This window comes from Mesoplodon bidens (assembly GCF_964165515.1).
Source record: "Mesoplodon bidens genome assembly, chromosome: 14".
Classification (NCBI taxonomy): Eukaryota; Metazoa; Chordata; class Mammalia; order Artiodactyla; family Ziphiidae; genus Mesoplodon; species Mesoplodon bidens.
Window position 1 is genome coordinate 1,264,015 of NC_138170.1, and position 14,799 is coordinate 1,278,813.

Here is a 14,799-nt window from a genome sequence, read left to right on the forward strand (position 1 = left end):
CTCCAGAGTTCCACGTGTTTAATCTTGAACTACCCGAGTGGAGTTTACCCCCTGGTAGGTTTATAATCCCTGACGTGGTGGTGCCCTCGCCTTGGAAGGGACCAGCACTTAAGACGGTGTTAACGTAGATCTGGCACAGCAGGGTACAGAGGAGTGAAGGCTGCAAAAGACGTGGTATCGGAGCCAGGTGCAAACGGCTTTTGCACTATTTATTGTCTTCACCGTGGTGAAGGGGGCTTTTAATGACAGGTAGTGTTTGCTGACCGCGTACTTCGGGCGCCCCATACCCTGTGCCGAAATCATCTGGCTCCCTCCTGGCCTTCCTCCTCTTCTCGGCTGGGGAGCCCAGGGCGGCGGCCTGGCGACCAGCACCACCGACCGTGGCACAGAAGCCGCACGAGGCGGAGGTCGGGGGACTGCGGAAGCGCGTAGCAGTCCACAGCGTCTCGCACTAGCGACACTTCCGCCCGCACGAGTCCTTCCGGGGTGGGGGTCACCATGGCAGCGGCCTTGGCTCGGCTCGGACTCCGCTCTGTCAAGCAGGTTCGGGTTCAATTCTGCCCTTTCGAGAAGAACGTGGAGTCGACAAGGTACGAGGGGGAAGGAGTGCGGACGCGGAGGGGCGCGCCTTCCTCCCGCCGGGGGTCTAGCCCCCTCTGCCGGGCGCTCACGCCGTTTTCTCACCGCAGGACCTTCCTCCAGGCTGTGAGCAGCGAGAAAGTTCGCAGCACCAACCTCAACTGCTCGGTGATAGCGGACGTGAGACACGACGGCTCCGAGCCCTGCGTGGACGTGCTGTTCGGTGGGTCTGGTTGGGAGTCGGGAGGGAGTCGCTAGCCCTCGGCGCCGGCCCCGCCGTCCTCCCGGTGCCTGACTCGTTGGTTTCTTCCCCAGGAGACGGGCATCGCCTGATGATGCGCGGCGCGCACCTCACCGCCCAGGAAATGCTCACCGCCTTCGCCTCCCACATCCAGGCCAGGGGTGCGGCGGGGAGCGGGGACAAGCCGGGCGCCAGTACCGGGCGCTGACAGCGCGGAAGAGACCAACAAGCAGGTTTCACCTAAGACTGCTAAGGACACACCTAAGAAGAGCTTGACTTAATTACTCAAATCACTACCTAGAAGACCACAGAGCGCAAAAGAGAAAAGAAAGAGCCCCGTGACCACAAATCCAACCGGTGTTTCTGGGACGAGACAAGATGGGGAGGGGTCTGGACAAATTTGAATTTATTTCACTTTCTTACCATCACTCCACGCTTAACCCTTTGAATTTGGCTTCTTCCAGCACGACTCAAGGTGCCTCTTACTCTCATTAGAAGGGCTGTTTTCTCAGTCCTCATTTTCCCATTTCAGTAGCACCTGCCACGCTTAATTCCCTCCCTTGTGTAACTTCTTTTCCGCTCAGGTCCGTTTTCTTCTTTTAACCATAAAGACATACTACGCTCCTTCTCTCTCTTCTCTCTTTTATTTGTGGGGCATCTCATATTCTGTCATGACTTGAACTACCCTCTTGGGTTAAACCCTACATTTTTGTTTGGCTCCAGTCTCAAATTCTGTGCTATGGTCAGGGTACTTACTACCAATTTTCTCCAAATCCCACCAACACTCTTTGTCTAACCCTAACCCGGTAATCTTACATACTCTCTAAAGTTGACCCTTGAACAACGCAGGTTTGAGCTGCAGAGGTCGTCTTACATGCCTGCTTTTCAAATAAATACATAGTACAAGTACTACACGATCCGTGGTTGTTTGAATCTGCGGTTGTGGAACTGTGGGTGCTGACTGTAAAGTTATCCCCCGTTCTCAACTCCGTGGAGCGGTTGGGCCCCGAACTCCCATCCCCACCCCCACTGTTTAAGGGTCAGCTGTACTTGCCTCCTCCCCTGACTTCCTCTTCCTTTAAAAGGCACATCACCTGCTCCGCCTCTTGAGCTGGAAACCGCAGCATTATCTCTGGTTCTGCTCGCTCCCTGCAGATCCAGTCAGTAAGTGCATGATATTCTGTCTTAAACCAAAGCTCCTGAAATGTTCTCTACATTTCCATTCACTCTCCTGTGTTATTGTTGCATTCTCCCACCTGGTCTCCTTTTTGCTAACCGTTTTTGCTGCTGCTTACTTTATCTTTCCAAATCATTGGTTTTATTGTCACAACTTGTTTCAGAGAACAGTACCTAAAGTACTTTTTAGGCACCCTGCCTAAAGTGTTCTTGGTTTTTTTTGTTGTTGGTGGTGGTGGGTTTTTTTGCGGTACGCGGGCCTCTCACCGTTGTGGCCTCTCCCGTTGCGGAGCACAGGCTCCGGACGTGCAGGCTCAGCGGCCATGGCTTACGGGCCCAGCCGCTCCACGGCATGCGGGATCTTCCCGGACCGGGGCACGAACCCGTGTCCCCTGCATCGGCAGGCGGACTCTCAACCACTGCGCCACCAGGGAAGCCCTAAAGTGTTTTTCATACGAGGTTACCACCCATTAATGTGGATCATGAAGTCATTTTAGGGGGTTAAATCAGCCTTTAAAAAACAAAGTAAAATAGAATAAAAAGTATCAGTAGATGGCACATGGACTGGGAAGTATTCTTAAGAAACGTAAGTTTTAAGCACATAATCATGAATGTAGATACAGGTATTATATAAAGTATGTGTATGTGTGTCTATCTGCATGTACTTGGTTGCAGTATAGAATTACTTCTTACCGCAGGTTGTAGGAAAAAATGCTTGATAACCACTGGTTTAGAGAAAAACTTCAGAATGTTCAGCTAGGCAATCAAGAATCTCTGGACACTGGCTGCTGTGTACTTCGCCAAATATATTTCCTCCTACCCCATTACTACTTCTCTCTTAAAACGGTGATATCTTCAAAGGACTGGTTTTCCCCCCTCTCCCTTAAAAGAAAGAAAACTATCAGGAGACAGTATAGTGTAGTAAAAAGCCAGAAAGCCTGGGATTGATAATCCTAGCTTTTCCCTTAAGTACCTATGTAACTTTGGACACATTACTTAGTCTCTCAGTGCCTGTTTCTTCATTCGTAAAATGGGGATAATAGTACCTACCTCATAGAACTGTTGAGAGATTAAATGAATTGATATCTGGGACTTCCCTGGTGGTCCAGTGGTTAAGACTCTGCTTTTCCACTGCACGGGGCACGGGTTCAGTACCTGGTCAGAGAACTAAGATCCCTGCATGCAGCGTGGCCAAAGATCAATCAATCAATAAATAAATTGATATCTGTAAACTGCCTAGAATATTGAGTGAGCATAGCATAGTATCTAAGAGGCCGTATGTTATAGGCCTCTTCAGTGACGAAAGGATACAACCTAGATTTGAGTTCTTCAGGTCCATGGTTAACTGGCTATTATCCTTGGCCAGATTAACTACTCTCATCTGTAAAAACAGGGATGGTTCAAACACTGCTGTAAACACGGATTGAGTGCTGGCACTGTGCTTATAGATTGTGAACTTGAGGTTGGGGCTGTTTTCTCTGTGTCCCCCGCACCTTGCATAGTGCCTGATACAGAGTGTGCAATAAACTTTTGTTGAATTTACCAATATTTAGCATCAACCTTGTGACTTCAACTGATTAGTACTGAGATACAAAGATGAATGGTGAAACTCACGTGTGTGTACTAAGTGCTACAATATATTGAATAGGTGTGGACCAGGTGCAGTGAGAGCAAGAAAGGACCGACCATTGGGTTCGGTCAGAAGGTGATTGTTAAATGAGTAAAAAGTCTACCAGTGGAGGGTGGGGCCAGAAGTCAGAATATAGTGAAAGACGAAGTGGGTGTGCAGCATAAAGTAGTAGTTTTATATAATTAGAGTTTGGATGGGAGGTGTGATAATAGCTAGAATAGCACAAGTGTGTGGAGTAGGGTTTTTTTAGAGGATGATAGAGATTTGTACTTTATGAAAACACCTTTTATGCTGAGCTGTTGGAGAGAAGTAACTGAATCTAAGTTGCATTTTTTTTTTTTTTTTTTTGTGGTACGCGGGCCTCTCACTGTTGTGGCCTCTCCCGTTGCGGAGCACAGGCTCCGGACGCGCAGGCTCAGCGGCCATGGCTCACGGGCCCAGCCGCTCCGCGGCATGTGGGATCTTCCCGGACCGGGGCACGAACCCGCGTCCCCTGCATCGGCAGGCGGACTCAACCACTGCGCCACCAGGGAAGCCCTAAGTTGCATTTCTGAACCATCATCAAATGTAATCTTGGCTCTTCTAGGACAGCATCAGGTGCAGATGCTACCTCTTTCCTACAGCCTTCCCTGACCTGGACATAAGCAATCTTTCCCCTAAGCGCCTTTGCTTCCTGGGTTGTAGAAAAGGAAAAAAAAAAAGTACAGCCACCACCATTATGGTCCTTTTAGGGTTTATCTAGATAAGGAATCCTAGACTGAGTGGAAGTATGACATCTAAAATCACAGATCCTCTTGGATCCACTCCATTTCACTAGGAAAGAAGGCATAGGTGTGGACGATATGATTCAGATACACCTGGGTTCCAAGGTAGCTGCTTCCTGGCTCTGTAGCCAGGGCCAAGTTACTTGAACTTTCTAGGCCACGGTTCTCAGGCACCTGATTGGGGCAATATGGGGAGCGGTTAAATGTAAAACACTTAGGACAGCGTCTCATGCTCTTAATATATAGTAGTTATTAAAGAAAAAGACAAATGTGATTGGTTTTTCCTACTAGCCTGTCAACTGCGTGAGAACGCGAAATAAACGCCGATCCAGTGGACGCGGCCCAGAGGGCCAACCCCAGGGACCAGCCCTACTTCACGCCGCGCTGTGATGCTCTGGGGCTTAACCGGACGTGGAGGGGCGGGACTTCCGGCGGAAGCGGAGGGGGAGGCACGGGCCAGTGGGTGCGGCTGACACATCAGTGGTGTTCCAGGTGCTGCGCGCGAGCAGGGACCCGGGCTCTGTTGCCATCTCTCCGGGTCCCCGCGACGCCGACTTCCGTGCAAGGATGGCTCGGGGCGAGCGGCGGCGCCGCGGAGCGCCGGCAGACGGAGCGCGGACCGCTGAGAGGGCGGCTCGGGGTGGCCCCGCGCGACGGGAAGGCCGGGGCGGCCGGGCCCGGGGCGCGGCGGCGGGAGCCGCTCTGGCCGTCGTGGTCCTGTCTCTGGCCCTGGGCCTGTCGGGTTGCTGGCTGCTGGCTTGGCACCGTGCGCGGCGGGCTGTCACGCTGCACTCCGCGCCCCCGGCGCTGCCTCCCGACTCTTCCAGCCCCGCCGTGGCCCCGGACCTCTTCTGGGGCACCTACCGCCCTCACGTTTACTTCGGCATGAAGACCCGCAGTCCGCAGCCCCTCCTCACCGGTAACCTGGACGCGGGGCGGGCAGGCAGGCGGGCACTTAATCTGGGCGCCCCAGCTTCGCGCCAGATCAAGGGTGGTGAGGAGTGGATCAGGAGAGTTATTAAGAGGGATGACCCTGAAGTTCTCGGCGACCCAGAGGGACAGGTCCCCTGCTCTCTCTTTGACTTACCTGGCCATTCTACCCCCAGGACTGATGTGGGCGCAGCAAGGCACCACCCCGGGGACCCCTAAGCTCAGGCACACGTGTGAGCAGGGAGACGGCGTGGGTCCCTATGGCTGGGAGTTCCACGACGGTCTCTCCTTCGGGCGGCAACACATCCAGGATGGGGCCATAAGGCTCACCACTGAGTTCGTCAAGAGGCCTGGGGGTCAACACGGAGGGAACTGGAGCTGGAGAGTGACTGTAGAGCCTCAGGTCAGGGCCCTCAGGACACCCTTCCCCTAGCCCAGACTTCCTCCACCCTTCCTTTGCTGCGTGCAAATGCAGGATAAAGTGGGGTTAAGAGCAGGGACTCTGAGCCTGGCTGCCTGGTTTGAATCTGCTGCCTGCCTTAAACACTTGCCTGTATGACCATCTCTTTTTTACTATCTCTAAGCCTTGGTGTTCTTGTCTGTAAAATGGAAATTAAAAAGTACCTAACTCAGAATTGTAAGAATTAAAGGAAATAATATGTAGAGTTCTTAGCATAGTACATGGGACAAAAGTCCTATTATTTCCCAGAGAACCCTGTGCAGAGCTCTTTATCTCATCCCACTGGTGCTTACTTTCAGCGACCCTCAGCACTGCTAGATGTGTGGTGTTCACTACGTTGCTCTCACCTGGTGTCCCTTTCCCTAAGGCTGGTTCTCAGGGGAGAGGCTGCTGACCTAACGCTGTGCTTTTATGTCCTCATTGGTCTCCCAGGCCTCAGGTACCTCTGCTCTCCCTTTGGTGTCCTTGTTCTTCTATGTGGTAACAGATGGCACAGAAGTCCTAGTGCCAGAGGTTGGGGCTAAGGGGCAGTTGAAGTTCATCAGTGGACACACCAGTGAACTTGGTGACTTCCGCTTTACACTTATGCCACCAACCAGTCCAGGAGATGCAGCCCCCAAGTATGGCAGGTAACTGGGGGAAGAGCGTGTGGGGTGGTGGTATGGATGCTGACTTAGCCTGAGTTCCATCTCCCCCATTCTACCCTCTTTTCACCATGTTCCCTGCATTGCCAAGACTCTCCCATCCTGACTCCTGACCACCTCATGTTTTCGCTTTAGAATCCCCACCACTTCCTCCTGAGTAATATTTCCTGTTTATCTTTTTCCTTTCAAGCTACAATGTCTTCTGGTCCTCCAACCCAGGACTTCCCTTGCTGACGGAGATGGTGAAGAGCCGCCTAAATAACTGGTTTCAGCATCGGCCCCCAGGGGCTCCCCCTGAACGCTACCTCGGCTTGCCAGGATCTCTGAAGTGGGAGGACAGAGGCCCAAGTGGGCAAGGACAGGGACAAGGGCAGTTTTTGGTACAACAGGTGACACTGAAAGTCCCCTTTTCTGTGGAGTTGGTGTTTGAATCAGGCAGTGCCCAGGCAGGAGGAAGCCAAGCCCTAGAGCAGCTGGCAGGCAGTCTGCTGACCCAGGCCCTGGAAAGCCATGCTGAAGCCTTTAGAGCGCGCTTTGAGAAGACCTTCCGGCTGCAGGAGAAGGGCCTGAGCCCTGAGGAGCAGGCTTTGGGTCAGGTTGCCCTCAGTGGGCTTCTTGGTGGTGTTGGCTACTTCTATGGACAGGGTCTGGTGTTGCCAGACATGGAGGTTGAGGGGTCTAAGCAGAAGGTGGACCCAGTCCTCTTTCCACCTGTCCCTCTTTTCACAGCAGTGCCCTCCCGGTCATTCTTCCCTCGAGGTTTCCTGTGGGACGAGGGCTTTCACCAGCTGGTGATCCAGCGGTGGGATCCCCGGCTCACCCGGGAGGCCATAGGCCACTGGCTGGGGCTGCTAAATGCTGACGGCTGGATTGGGCGGGAGCAGGTGCTGGGGGATGAGGCCCGAGCCCGGGTGCCCTCAGAGTTCCTGGTGCAACGGACAGCCCACGCCAACCCGCCAACTCTGCTTTTGCCTGTAGCCCACATGCTAGAGGGTGGTGACCCTGCCGACTATGCCTTCCTCCGCAGGGCCTTCCCCCGCCTGCGTGCCTGGTTCTCCTGGCTTCATCAGAGCCAGGCAGGGCCAGTGCCACTATCTTACCGCTGGCGGGGCCGGGACCCAGCCTTGCCAACCCTCCTGAACCCCAAGACGCTGCCTTCAGGGTTGGATGACTATCCCCGGGCTTCACACCCTTCACCCGCTGAGCGGCACCTGGACCTGCGGTGCTGGGTGGCACTGGGTGCCCGTGTGCTGATGCGGCTAGCGGAGCGGCTGGGAGCGGCTGAGGCAGCTGCAGAGCTGGGCCCACTGGCTGCCTCCCTGGAAGCAGAGGACAGCCTGGATGAGCTGCATTGGGCCCCAGAGCTAGGAGTCTTCGCAGACTTTGGGAATCACACAAAAGCAGTGCAGCTGAAGCCTAGACCCCCTCAGGGGCTGGTGCGAGTGGTGGGCCGGCCCAACCCTCGCTTACAGTATGTGGATGCCTTGGGCTATGTCAGTCTTTTCCCCTTCCTGCTGAGGCTGCTGGACCCCAACTCATCCCGCCTTGGACCCCTGCTGGATGTTCTAGCTGATAGCCGCCAGCTCTGGAGCCCCTTTGGTTTGCGCTCCCTTGCAGCAACCAGCCCCTTTTACAGCCAGCGCAATTCAGAGCATGATCCTCCCTACTGGCGAGGTGCTGTGTGGCTCAATGTCAACTACCTGGCACTGGGGGCTCTTCACTACTATGGGCACCTGGAGGGTCCCTACCAGGCCAGCGCTGCCAAGCTCCACAGAGACCTCCGTTCCAACCTGGTGAGCAATGTGTGGCGGCAGTATCAGGCCACGGGCTTCCTGTGGGAGCAGTACAGTGACCAGGACGGGCGAGGCATGGGCTGCCGCCCTTTCCAGGGCTGGACCAGCCTAGTCCTACTGGCCATGGCTGAAGACTATTGAAGGGGGAACTTGGGAGGGGAGCCAGGCCCCTGATGCCACTCTGGAGCCGAGGGACAAGGTCTCTCACTTCTGCCCCCAGCCCTCAGGTACCCGTGCTTCAAACCCTCCTCAGCTCATCTCAGGTGTCTCCTTGCTGACATCCCACATAGCCCTGGAGTGAATGTGAATTCAGAGTCTATTTTTCTAAATAAATGGGAAAACCATGCCAAACTCTATTGCTTTTGCCAACTTTGCCTCACCAAGAGGTCTTAGCTCGGTCCAGGCCTTAGGGCTGCCTGCTGTCCTTCAGAGGAGGTGGAAAAAGTGGCCATTGACTGTTCCCTCCAATCAAGAGCAATGCAGTAAGTTGAGCACCAGTCCACCCAAATCCACAAGCAGCTGGTTCACATCTCTTTAATGAGATCAGAGGCTCCTGTGTATGTCTTAGGAGATGGAGCTACCACAGTCCCCCAAACACTGCCTTTCTCCTCAGGACTCCAGCCCTTTCAGACCGATTCTAGGAGGGCAGGGAGAGGCCGAGGAGAACTCGGGGAGTTGGGAGCAGGGCTGTTTCTGGTGGGCGAGTAAGCCACCCACCCTCCCCAAACTGCTTATGGGACGTCCCCTTCATTGGAAGCCAGCCCCACAGGAGAGACCTGGGGCACAGGACTTAGGGGCCGTGCACAGGGGACTGGCCCTCCGCGTCTGGTGGGGCGGCACCAGCCCTAGCCTCCTTGACCGGCTCCCCCTCACCGGAGTCAGGACAAGGGGAGAGCTCAATACCTGAGTCCCCCGTCAGGCGGCGACAGCGGCGGAAGGGGGGTGTGGGGGCAGGGCTCACCCCTGGCCCAGGCTCACCCTCCCGATGAGGGGGGTTGCCCTGGTGGGAGGAAACGTCTGCCGCATCTGTTCCCTCTTGGTGGGCCGAGGAGCAGCAGGTGCACTCGCTGGAGGCAGGCGAGGGGCAGCCTGAGGCTGCGGCGTAAGGAGGCGGCGGCGTGCCTGGGCGGTGAACCACGTCCTCATAGGCTGGGGGTTTGAAGGTGCTGAGGAGGCCTGCAGGAGAGAATGGCATGGTTGGTGGAAGGCAACAAGGGGTGGGGCGGTGGTCTCTTTCCTATTAGCAAAAAGTGTGCTTTGAAATGTTTGAAAAGGGAGTGTGGGATGAATCGGGGTCCTGTTGTGGGAGGGACCACTGGTAGTGAGCCCAGAGCCTCAAGTCACTCACGAAGATCAAGCAGTGAACCGGGAGGGACAGGGCCAGCTCCATGGCATGCCCCGTGGTAGGCCAACAAGTTGATCTCACGCTGCCGCTGCTGTTGCTGCAGCCGGAGTTTAGCTCGTCGATGGCGGAAGGCGCAACAGCAGCTAAAGAGAATGAGGACAGTCCAGAGCAGCCAGAACCCTGCAGGAAGTGAGGAGGGAGAGTCTTAGATACCTCCCAGGCAGAGAAGGGTCCTTGAAGGCGGAGGTCCAAAGGCAGGTGGGCAGAAGGACCCCAGAAGAGCCCTCTTGAAGACTCACACCAGAGCTCATAGTAGTAGGTGCAGCAGCCCGTCTCCCCGCAGCAGTGACCACTCTCACAGAGGTAAGGCTGGTTGTTCACTCCTGGGCACAGCTCTCGAAGCTGGGAGCAAGGAGGCACTTAGAACCAAGGGGGGTTCCAGCCCAAGGCACTGTCGATCCCCAGCCCCTGCATACACATACACAATCCCACCCTGTGAACCAAGTTTAGCTCACAGAAATCTGTGGGAGAGGGAAGAGTGATGCTGAGAGGAGTGTTCAAATATCTGAAGGGCTGCCAGCATGGAAGAGGGTTTGGAATCGCAAGAACCAGTCTAGAGACCAAGATTAAGATGCAAGGTGTGGACGTACAAAGAGGCAGATCTCAGCTCTGCATATAAGAGACTGCTCTCATACTCAGGTCTGGCTCCCCAGGCTGTTTTCTGTTAAGGGAGTATTTTGGCAGAAGCCAGAAGACAGTCTGAGCTATCTCAAAGTCTCAGACAATGGGTAGGGAGTTCAAGGTAATTTCCAAAGCTGTTTTCATCATCATTCCCCATGGTCTGCCAATCCCCACTCCCAAGCTGGATCTTTCCACCCCTGGGTCTCAGGCTTCCTAGGGTAGAGGAGGGTCAGTGTGAGACCCAGAGCAGGGCTCCCAACCAGATGGGATTGCTGCGGATGCTAAAGGATGGCATCCAAGGCGCGAGTCTGGGTTCCAGCTCTTCTCCAAATTGCTCCCTCAAGAGAAGACGCTGCCAGACTCGGTTGTGATAATAGGCACATAGAAAAACATCACAAATAACAGTTGCAAAACAGAGGGAGCCTCCCTGGGGCCTCGCTATGCCTCTGGTCACTGGAGAGCCACTGCAAGCTTCCACTGCAGCCACGGGATGGGGGCCTATGAAGCTGCAGGCAAAAGTCAACTGCATCTACAGTACATTACAAAGTTTAGACAAAGAGTGCAAGGAACATATCTAGGAACTTTGCAGTACCTTTGTCTCCGTGAGTTCCTCCCCCACCCCTCAAAAGGCAGGGACAAGGAAAGGGGAACGAGAAATAAATGGCTGTCGTGATAGGCTTTTGGAGCTGTTGGGATACCTGCTGTTGCGGCACCCGAAGTGCCCCCCAGTCCTCCTCGCTGCCGTTCCCGCCGCTGGCCCGAGCCATGCCTCCGCCTACAGCCCCCTGAAGACCACAGTCTCCTCTACCGCCAGCCACCCCGCCCCTGCCACCTCTGCCGCCACCGCCATGGTCCCTGCCCGGCCCATCTTCGCTGCCTCCACCATCACTTCGCGACCGGACCTTCCATCCAGCCAGAGCTCTGCCAACTAGCACCCAGGTTGTTCCGTCCCACCAATCCACATCACCCTCCGACAGATGGGCCAATAGGAAAGATCACAGGCTTCTCCCTGTGACCAATCTACAGCAGCGCCTCCGCCACTCTCCCAGACAACAAGAGCTTGCCCAGACAAAGAGTGGGGTAAGGTTCGACCCATGGCCCTGACTGACAGCGACAACAGCCAATACGGACAACAGAACAGGCTTTGCGTTACCAACCAATGAACGGCCGTCCAGAACAGCAAAGTTCCCGCTGATTGGCTTGAGCCCTATTTTCCAGATGACGCCAAACGCTTAACCACGCCAGGTAATCCCCCTGCAAGAGGCAGGGTCACGAATGTCGGCTGGAGTCTGGGCGCGGGCTGGCTACTGTTCTTGGGCGCGGTGGACGTTTCCCTGGCGTCGACGCAAGCTCCGGTGGGGGCAAGATGTGTGTACGCGGCACTGGCCTACCCATACCCCGTTACCCCAATTCTGTACGAGTCAAGGCACTGGATGAAATTTAATAGGGTGGGGAAGACACTGAAACCCGGGCCAGAGCAGACGGCACGGAGTCCAGATTGGGTGAGGGCCTCAGGAAGCCAGGAGTGGGGACCCGGGGCCCTCGGGCCCACGCAGCCGCATCTGCAGGTTGACGCGGTAGCACCGCAGGCTGCAGAGCGCCTGGCCTGTGCGGGAGCAGGCATAGCGGCGCGGGTGGGGACAGCCGGGGACGGAGCACCGCGGGACAGGGGCAGGCGGGGACGGCCGCTGCGACACAGGCGCGGGGGCGGGGACGCCAGCCGGGAAGGAGAGGGTGGAGCCCTGTGCCCCGCTGCTGTAGCGCACCATGGGGGCCGGGGCCGCGGCCCGCCCTCCCCGCCTCTCGCCCCGCGCGGCCCCTCGGCCTCCCCGCCCGCTGGGCGCCACGGTCTTGGTGAGGCGCTCGATAGTCTGGTTCTTGTGCTCCTCCGCCCGCCGAGCCGCCTGCAGCCGCCTCTTCCGTGCCCGCTCCTCACGCTTCAACAGCATCTCCTCGGTGAGAGCGGGGGCCGGGCAGCCCCCAGCCACAGGTAGTGACAGAATCGGGGAAGGCTGACTTCGAGCCTTCTGCAGCAGAGCTCGCTAGGGAGAGACGGGAGAGACGTCAAAAGAGAGAAGTGAGGTCTGCCTGAACGGGGGAGGGGGAACAGGGGACATGGAAAGCAGGGTCTTGAGGAGAACAGGCCTGGGAGAAGGGGTGAAATGAGCACCCTCTCCAGGAGCCCTTAATACTGCCTCCTCTCAGGTCTCCAGACTTCCAGCTTTGGATCCTTGACTCTCAAGGGGAAAAGTATTGGTAATGTTACCTTCCTGCCTTGTGTACCGAAACTCTGTACCAGCTCTCTGGAGGCTTTTCTGTTGTTGTTTTAAATCTTTTAATCTCAATGGACAGCATCAACTGGATAACTGCTCAAGCCAAAAACTAACGGCTATCTTTGATTCCTCTCCTTCCCCCAACAAGTGTCTGTTTCCTAAATATATCCAGAATCCATCTGATTTTCTCCATCTCTACCATTTCACCTTGGTTCAAGCCAACACCATCTCTGACCTACTTCAACAGCTTCCTACCTGGTCTTGCGTCTATCCCTTACCACCACTAAGAGACCAAAGAAATCTACTGAAATATAAATCAAATACATCACTTCTCTGTAAACAACCCTTTTGGGGTAGTCACACTTATTCTTCTCCTTGACCATGATTAGGCATGTTCCGCTCTCAGGGTCTTTGCCCCTGCTGGTCTCTCTGCCGGGAAAGCTCCTCTGGTATTGTAAATGTTACCTCTTTAGAGAGGTCTTTCCAGACTACCCTAACTAATGTTGTTTCTTTTCTACTTCTTTCTATTTCATCACCCTATTTTTGTTATAAACCTTACGGTTTTTCGAGATTATTTATTTACTGCACAAGAATACCAGCTCCATAAGAACAGAAACCTTGTCTGTCTTTTCTCCACTGCTGATAGCCCTGCTGCCTAGCACAGTTCTTGGGACGTGGAAAGTTCTCAATATAAATTTGGCAAGCAAGTAAAGAACGAACTAACTCACCTGTCGAGCAGTGAGCAGCCGTTCATTGATCTCCTTCTTGAGATCTCCGTTGTCATCCAGCTCCCCCTTCTCCAAGGCATCCAGCCACCTTTGTTCTTCCTCTTCCTCCTGACCCCCTAAGGCCCCGGACAAGTCTCGCAGTGGGGAGGGGGACAGATTACTGTCTTCATCTGGAAAGGAAAGTTGGGAGAGCTAAAAGTGGAATTGTTCAGATGGGGAACCCTAATTTGGCCAAGTTAATACTGGGACATGCAAAATTCTCACCTTCCTCAGAACGAACCCTCTTCCCTTAACCAGGTATAATGAGAAACCCAGTTTCCCCACCTCCAGACCCTTCTCACCCAGCCAGGCACGGTACTGCTCAAGGGGGACTCCTTCCACGGGTTCCTCTTCATTGTCCACAACCATAAGGGGAGAGGGTGAGCGAGGACCCTCAGGGATCACAGTGAAGGTAGGAACACTGCAGAGAAGCAACCACTCTGTAAGCTGAGCAACTGTCTCCTCCTGCTCAGTACATCCAGCCTTCCCTCACCCTCTTGGGTTCTTGCTGCATTAACCTGGGCCCTGAAGTCACAGCGTCCATTCTCTGACTTCTGAAAAGCGCAGCCAGCTTCTGCTTCTATCTCTACCTGCTCCTGAAGTCCCCCAAGTAAAACCTCGGCTCTCTTGGCCTCACCTTTTGGTGCCCAGGACCTGCCCGCCCAACTTGATTTTGAGTTTGAGCTGGGGCTTGGCAGGAGACGGCTGCGTGGGCCCAGCCTCCTCTTCCTGGTAGTGTTTCTTCTTGTGTTTCTTCTTGTGCTTCTTGTGCTTTTTCTTGTGCACTCCGTGGCCGTGGGCACCCGCCAAACTCAACTCCAGGGCTTCCCCTGCAGAAGGAGAGCCTGTCAACGGTGTACATCAGGAGCGGCTCAGGGAAATCCCAGAAGAACCCAATACCCCTGAGGGGTCCTACTCTTCCCGCGGTATTCGCTGTTACCATAACAACAGCCCCGCCTTTGTCTTTCCCACCTGTGGCGAAGTACCCAGGAAGCTCGTAGGAGCAAGAAAGGGACTCCTTTTCTGCGAAGGCCTAAGTTGCTTTATCGATCCGCGCTTACCCGGCTCAGGGGCCTCCATAGCCCCAGAGGTGCTCCCGCGCCGCCACAGCTTACTCATGGGGTCCTGCAAGGAAAAGGGACTGAAAATAATCGGAACACAAGCAGACATACCTTTTCCGCCCCACGGAACAACTTATCCCAGCAAATAACCGGGTACTTCCGGTGCGTAGCAACCATGCTTGTGCGGGGCAAGCTTTGCAGTTTAAAAATCCTCCGGAAGAAACAATGCTCCTTCCAACAAGGGTTCCGGGCTCTTTGAGACCGGGAGCGGTCCGAGGGCCACGGCTTTCTGCTGGCTCCGCATCCACACAATCGAGATCAGAACTCAGCGCGGGCGATTCAATTATTACTACACTCAAGCATGATGAACGTATATTGCAGACCAAATTTGGGGCTAGGCTATGAGAATACAAAGATGAATATGAACACTTCTCTCTGCCTTTGAGGAGCTTACA

General features: G+C 54.9%; 4 protein-coding genes across 4 annotated transcripts; 2 read left to right on the forward strand and 2 right to left on the reverse strand.

Moving 5' to 3' along the window:
* Positions 1 to 487: 487 nt before the first annotated feature.
* MRPL53 (mitochondrial ribosomal protein L53) lies at positions 488 to 3,536 on the forward strand. Its single transcript, XM_081254203.1, has 3 exons — positions 488 to 590; positions 690 to 802; positions 895 to 3,536. The coding sequence occupies exons 1-3, from the start codon at positions 499 to 501 to the stop codon at positions 1,026 to 1,028; spliced, it is 339 nt and encodes a 112-aa protein (XP_081110329.1). The 5' UTR covers positions 488 to 498; the 3' UTR covers positions 1,029 to 3,536.
* A 1,297-nt stretch (positions 3,537 to 4,833) lies between these two features.
* Positions 4,834 to 8,562, forward strand: MOGS (mannosyl-oligosaccharide glucosidase). Its single transcript, XM_081254322.1, has 4 exons — positions 4,834 to 5,309; positions 5,497 to 5,723; positions 6,213 to 6,409; positions 6,615 to 8,562. The coding sequence occupies exons 1-4, from the start codon at positions 4,958 to 4,960 to the stop codon at positions 8,356 to 8,358; spliced, it is 2,520 nt and encodes an 839-aa protein (XP_081110448.1). The 5' UTR covers positions 4,834 to 4,957; the 3' UTR covers positions 8,359 to 8,562.
* A 154-nt stretch (positions 8,563 to 8,716) lies between these two features.
* On the reverse strand, positions 8,717 to 11,291 carry WBP1 (WW domain binding protein 1). The gene is made up of 4 exons (XM_081254323.1): positions 10,942 to 11,291; positions 9,862 to 9,964; positions 9,566 to 9,742; positions 8,717 to 9,393 (listed from the first exon to the last, which is right to left on the reverse strand). Exons 1-4 carry the CDS (start codon positions 11,008 to 11,010, stop codon positions 9,008 to 9,010), a joined length of 735 nt encoding a protein of 244 aa, XP_081110449.1. The 5' UTR covers positions 11,011 to 11,291; the 3' UTR covers positions 8,717 to 9,007.
* Positions 11,292 to 11,664: 373 nt separating this feature from the next.
* Positions 11,665 to 14,451, reverse strand: INO80B (INO80 complex subunit B). Its single transcript, XM_081254011.1, has 5 exons — positions 14,345 to 14,451; positions 13,921 to 14,113; positions 13,586 to 13,704; positions 13,245 to 13,414; positions 11,665 to 12,285 (listed from the first exon to the last, which is right to left on the reverse strand). The coding sequence occupies exons 1-5, from the start codon at positions 14,400 to 14,402 to the stop codon at positions 11,755 to 11,757; spliced, it is 1,071 nt and encodes a 356-aa protein (XP_081110137.1). The 5' UTR covers positions 14,403 to 14,451; the 3' UTR covers positions 11,665 to 11,754.
* Between the last annotated feature and the right edge of the window lie 348 nt (positions 14,452 to 14,799).

What these genes read in the sequence shown, in the direction of transcription:
- MRPL53 (XM_081254203.1), top strand. Translation starts at nt 499, where the DNA reads ATGGCAGCGGCCTTGGCTCGGCTCGGACTCCGCTCTGTCAAGCAGGTT. An exon ending in AAGAACGTGGAGTCGACAAG is followed by an intron (nt 591 to 689) that starts GTACGAGGGGGA and finishes TTCTCACCGCAG; the next exon opens with GACCTTCCTCCAGGCTGTGA. An exon ending in CTGCGTGGACGTGCTGTTCG is followed by an intron (nt 803 to 894) that starts GTGGGTCTGGTT and finishes TTTCTTCCCCAG; the next exon opens with GAGACGGGCATCGCCTGATG.
- MOGS (XM_081254322.1), top strand. Translation starts at nt 4,958, where the DNA reads ATGGCTCGGGGCGAGCGGCGGCGCCGCGGAGCGCCGGCAGACGGAGCG. An exon ending in GAGTGACTGTAGAGCCTCAG is followed by an intron (nt 5,724 to 6,212) that starts GTCAGGGCCCTC and finishes TTGGTCTCCCAG; the next exon opens with GCCTCAGGTACCTCTGCTCT. An exon ending in GCAGCCCCCAAGTATGGCAG is followed by an intron (nt 6,410 to 6,614) that starts GTAACTGGGGGA and finishes TTTCCTTTCAAG; the next exon opens with CTACAATGTCTTCTGGTCCT.
- WBP1 (XM_081254323.1), bottom strand. Translation starts at nt 11,010, where the DNA reads ATGGCTCGGGCCAGCGGCGGGAACGGCAGCGAGGAGGACTGGGGGGCA. An exon ending in CTACTACTATGAGCTCTGGT is followed by an intron (nt 9,743 to 9,861) that starts GTGAGTCTTCAA and finishes CACTTCCTGCAG; the next exon opens with GGTTCTGGCTGCTCTGGACT. An exon ending in CGGTTCACTGCTTGATCTTC is followed by an intron (nt 9,394 to 9,565) that starts GTGAGTGACTTG and finishes TCTCTCCTGCAG; the next exon opens with GCCTCCTCAGCACCTTCAAA.
- INO80B (XM_081254011.1), bottom strand. Translation starts at nt 14,402, where the DNA reads ATGAGTAAGCTGTGGCGGCGCGGGAGCACCTCTGGGGCTATGGAGGCC. An exon ending in TATGGAGGCCCCTGAGCCGG is followed by an intron (nt 14,114 to 14,344) that starts GTAAGCGCGGAT and finishes CTCCTTCTGCAG; the next exon opens with GGGAAGCCCTGGAGTTGAGT. An exon ending in GGCTGCTCACTGCTCGACAG is followed by an intron (nt 12,286 to 13,244) that starts GTGAGTTAGTTC and finishes GTCTCTCCCTAG; the next exon opens with CGAGCTCTGCTGCAGAAGGC.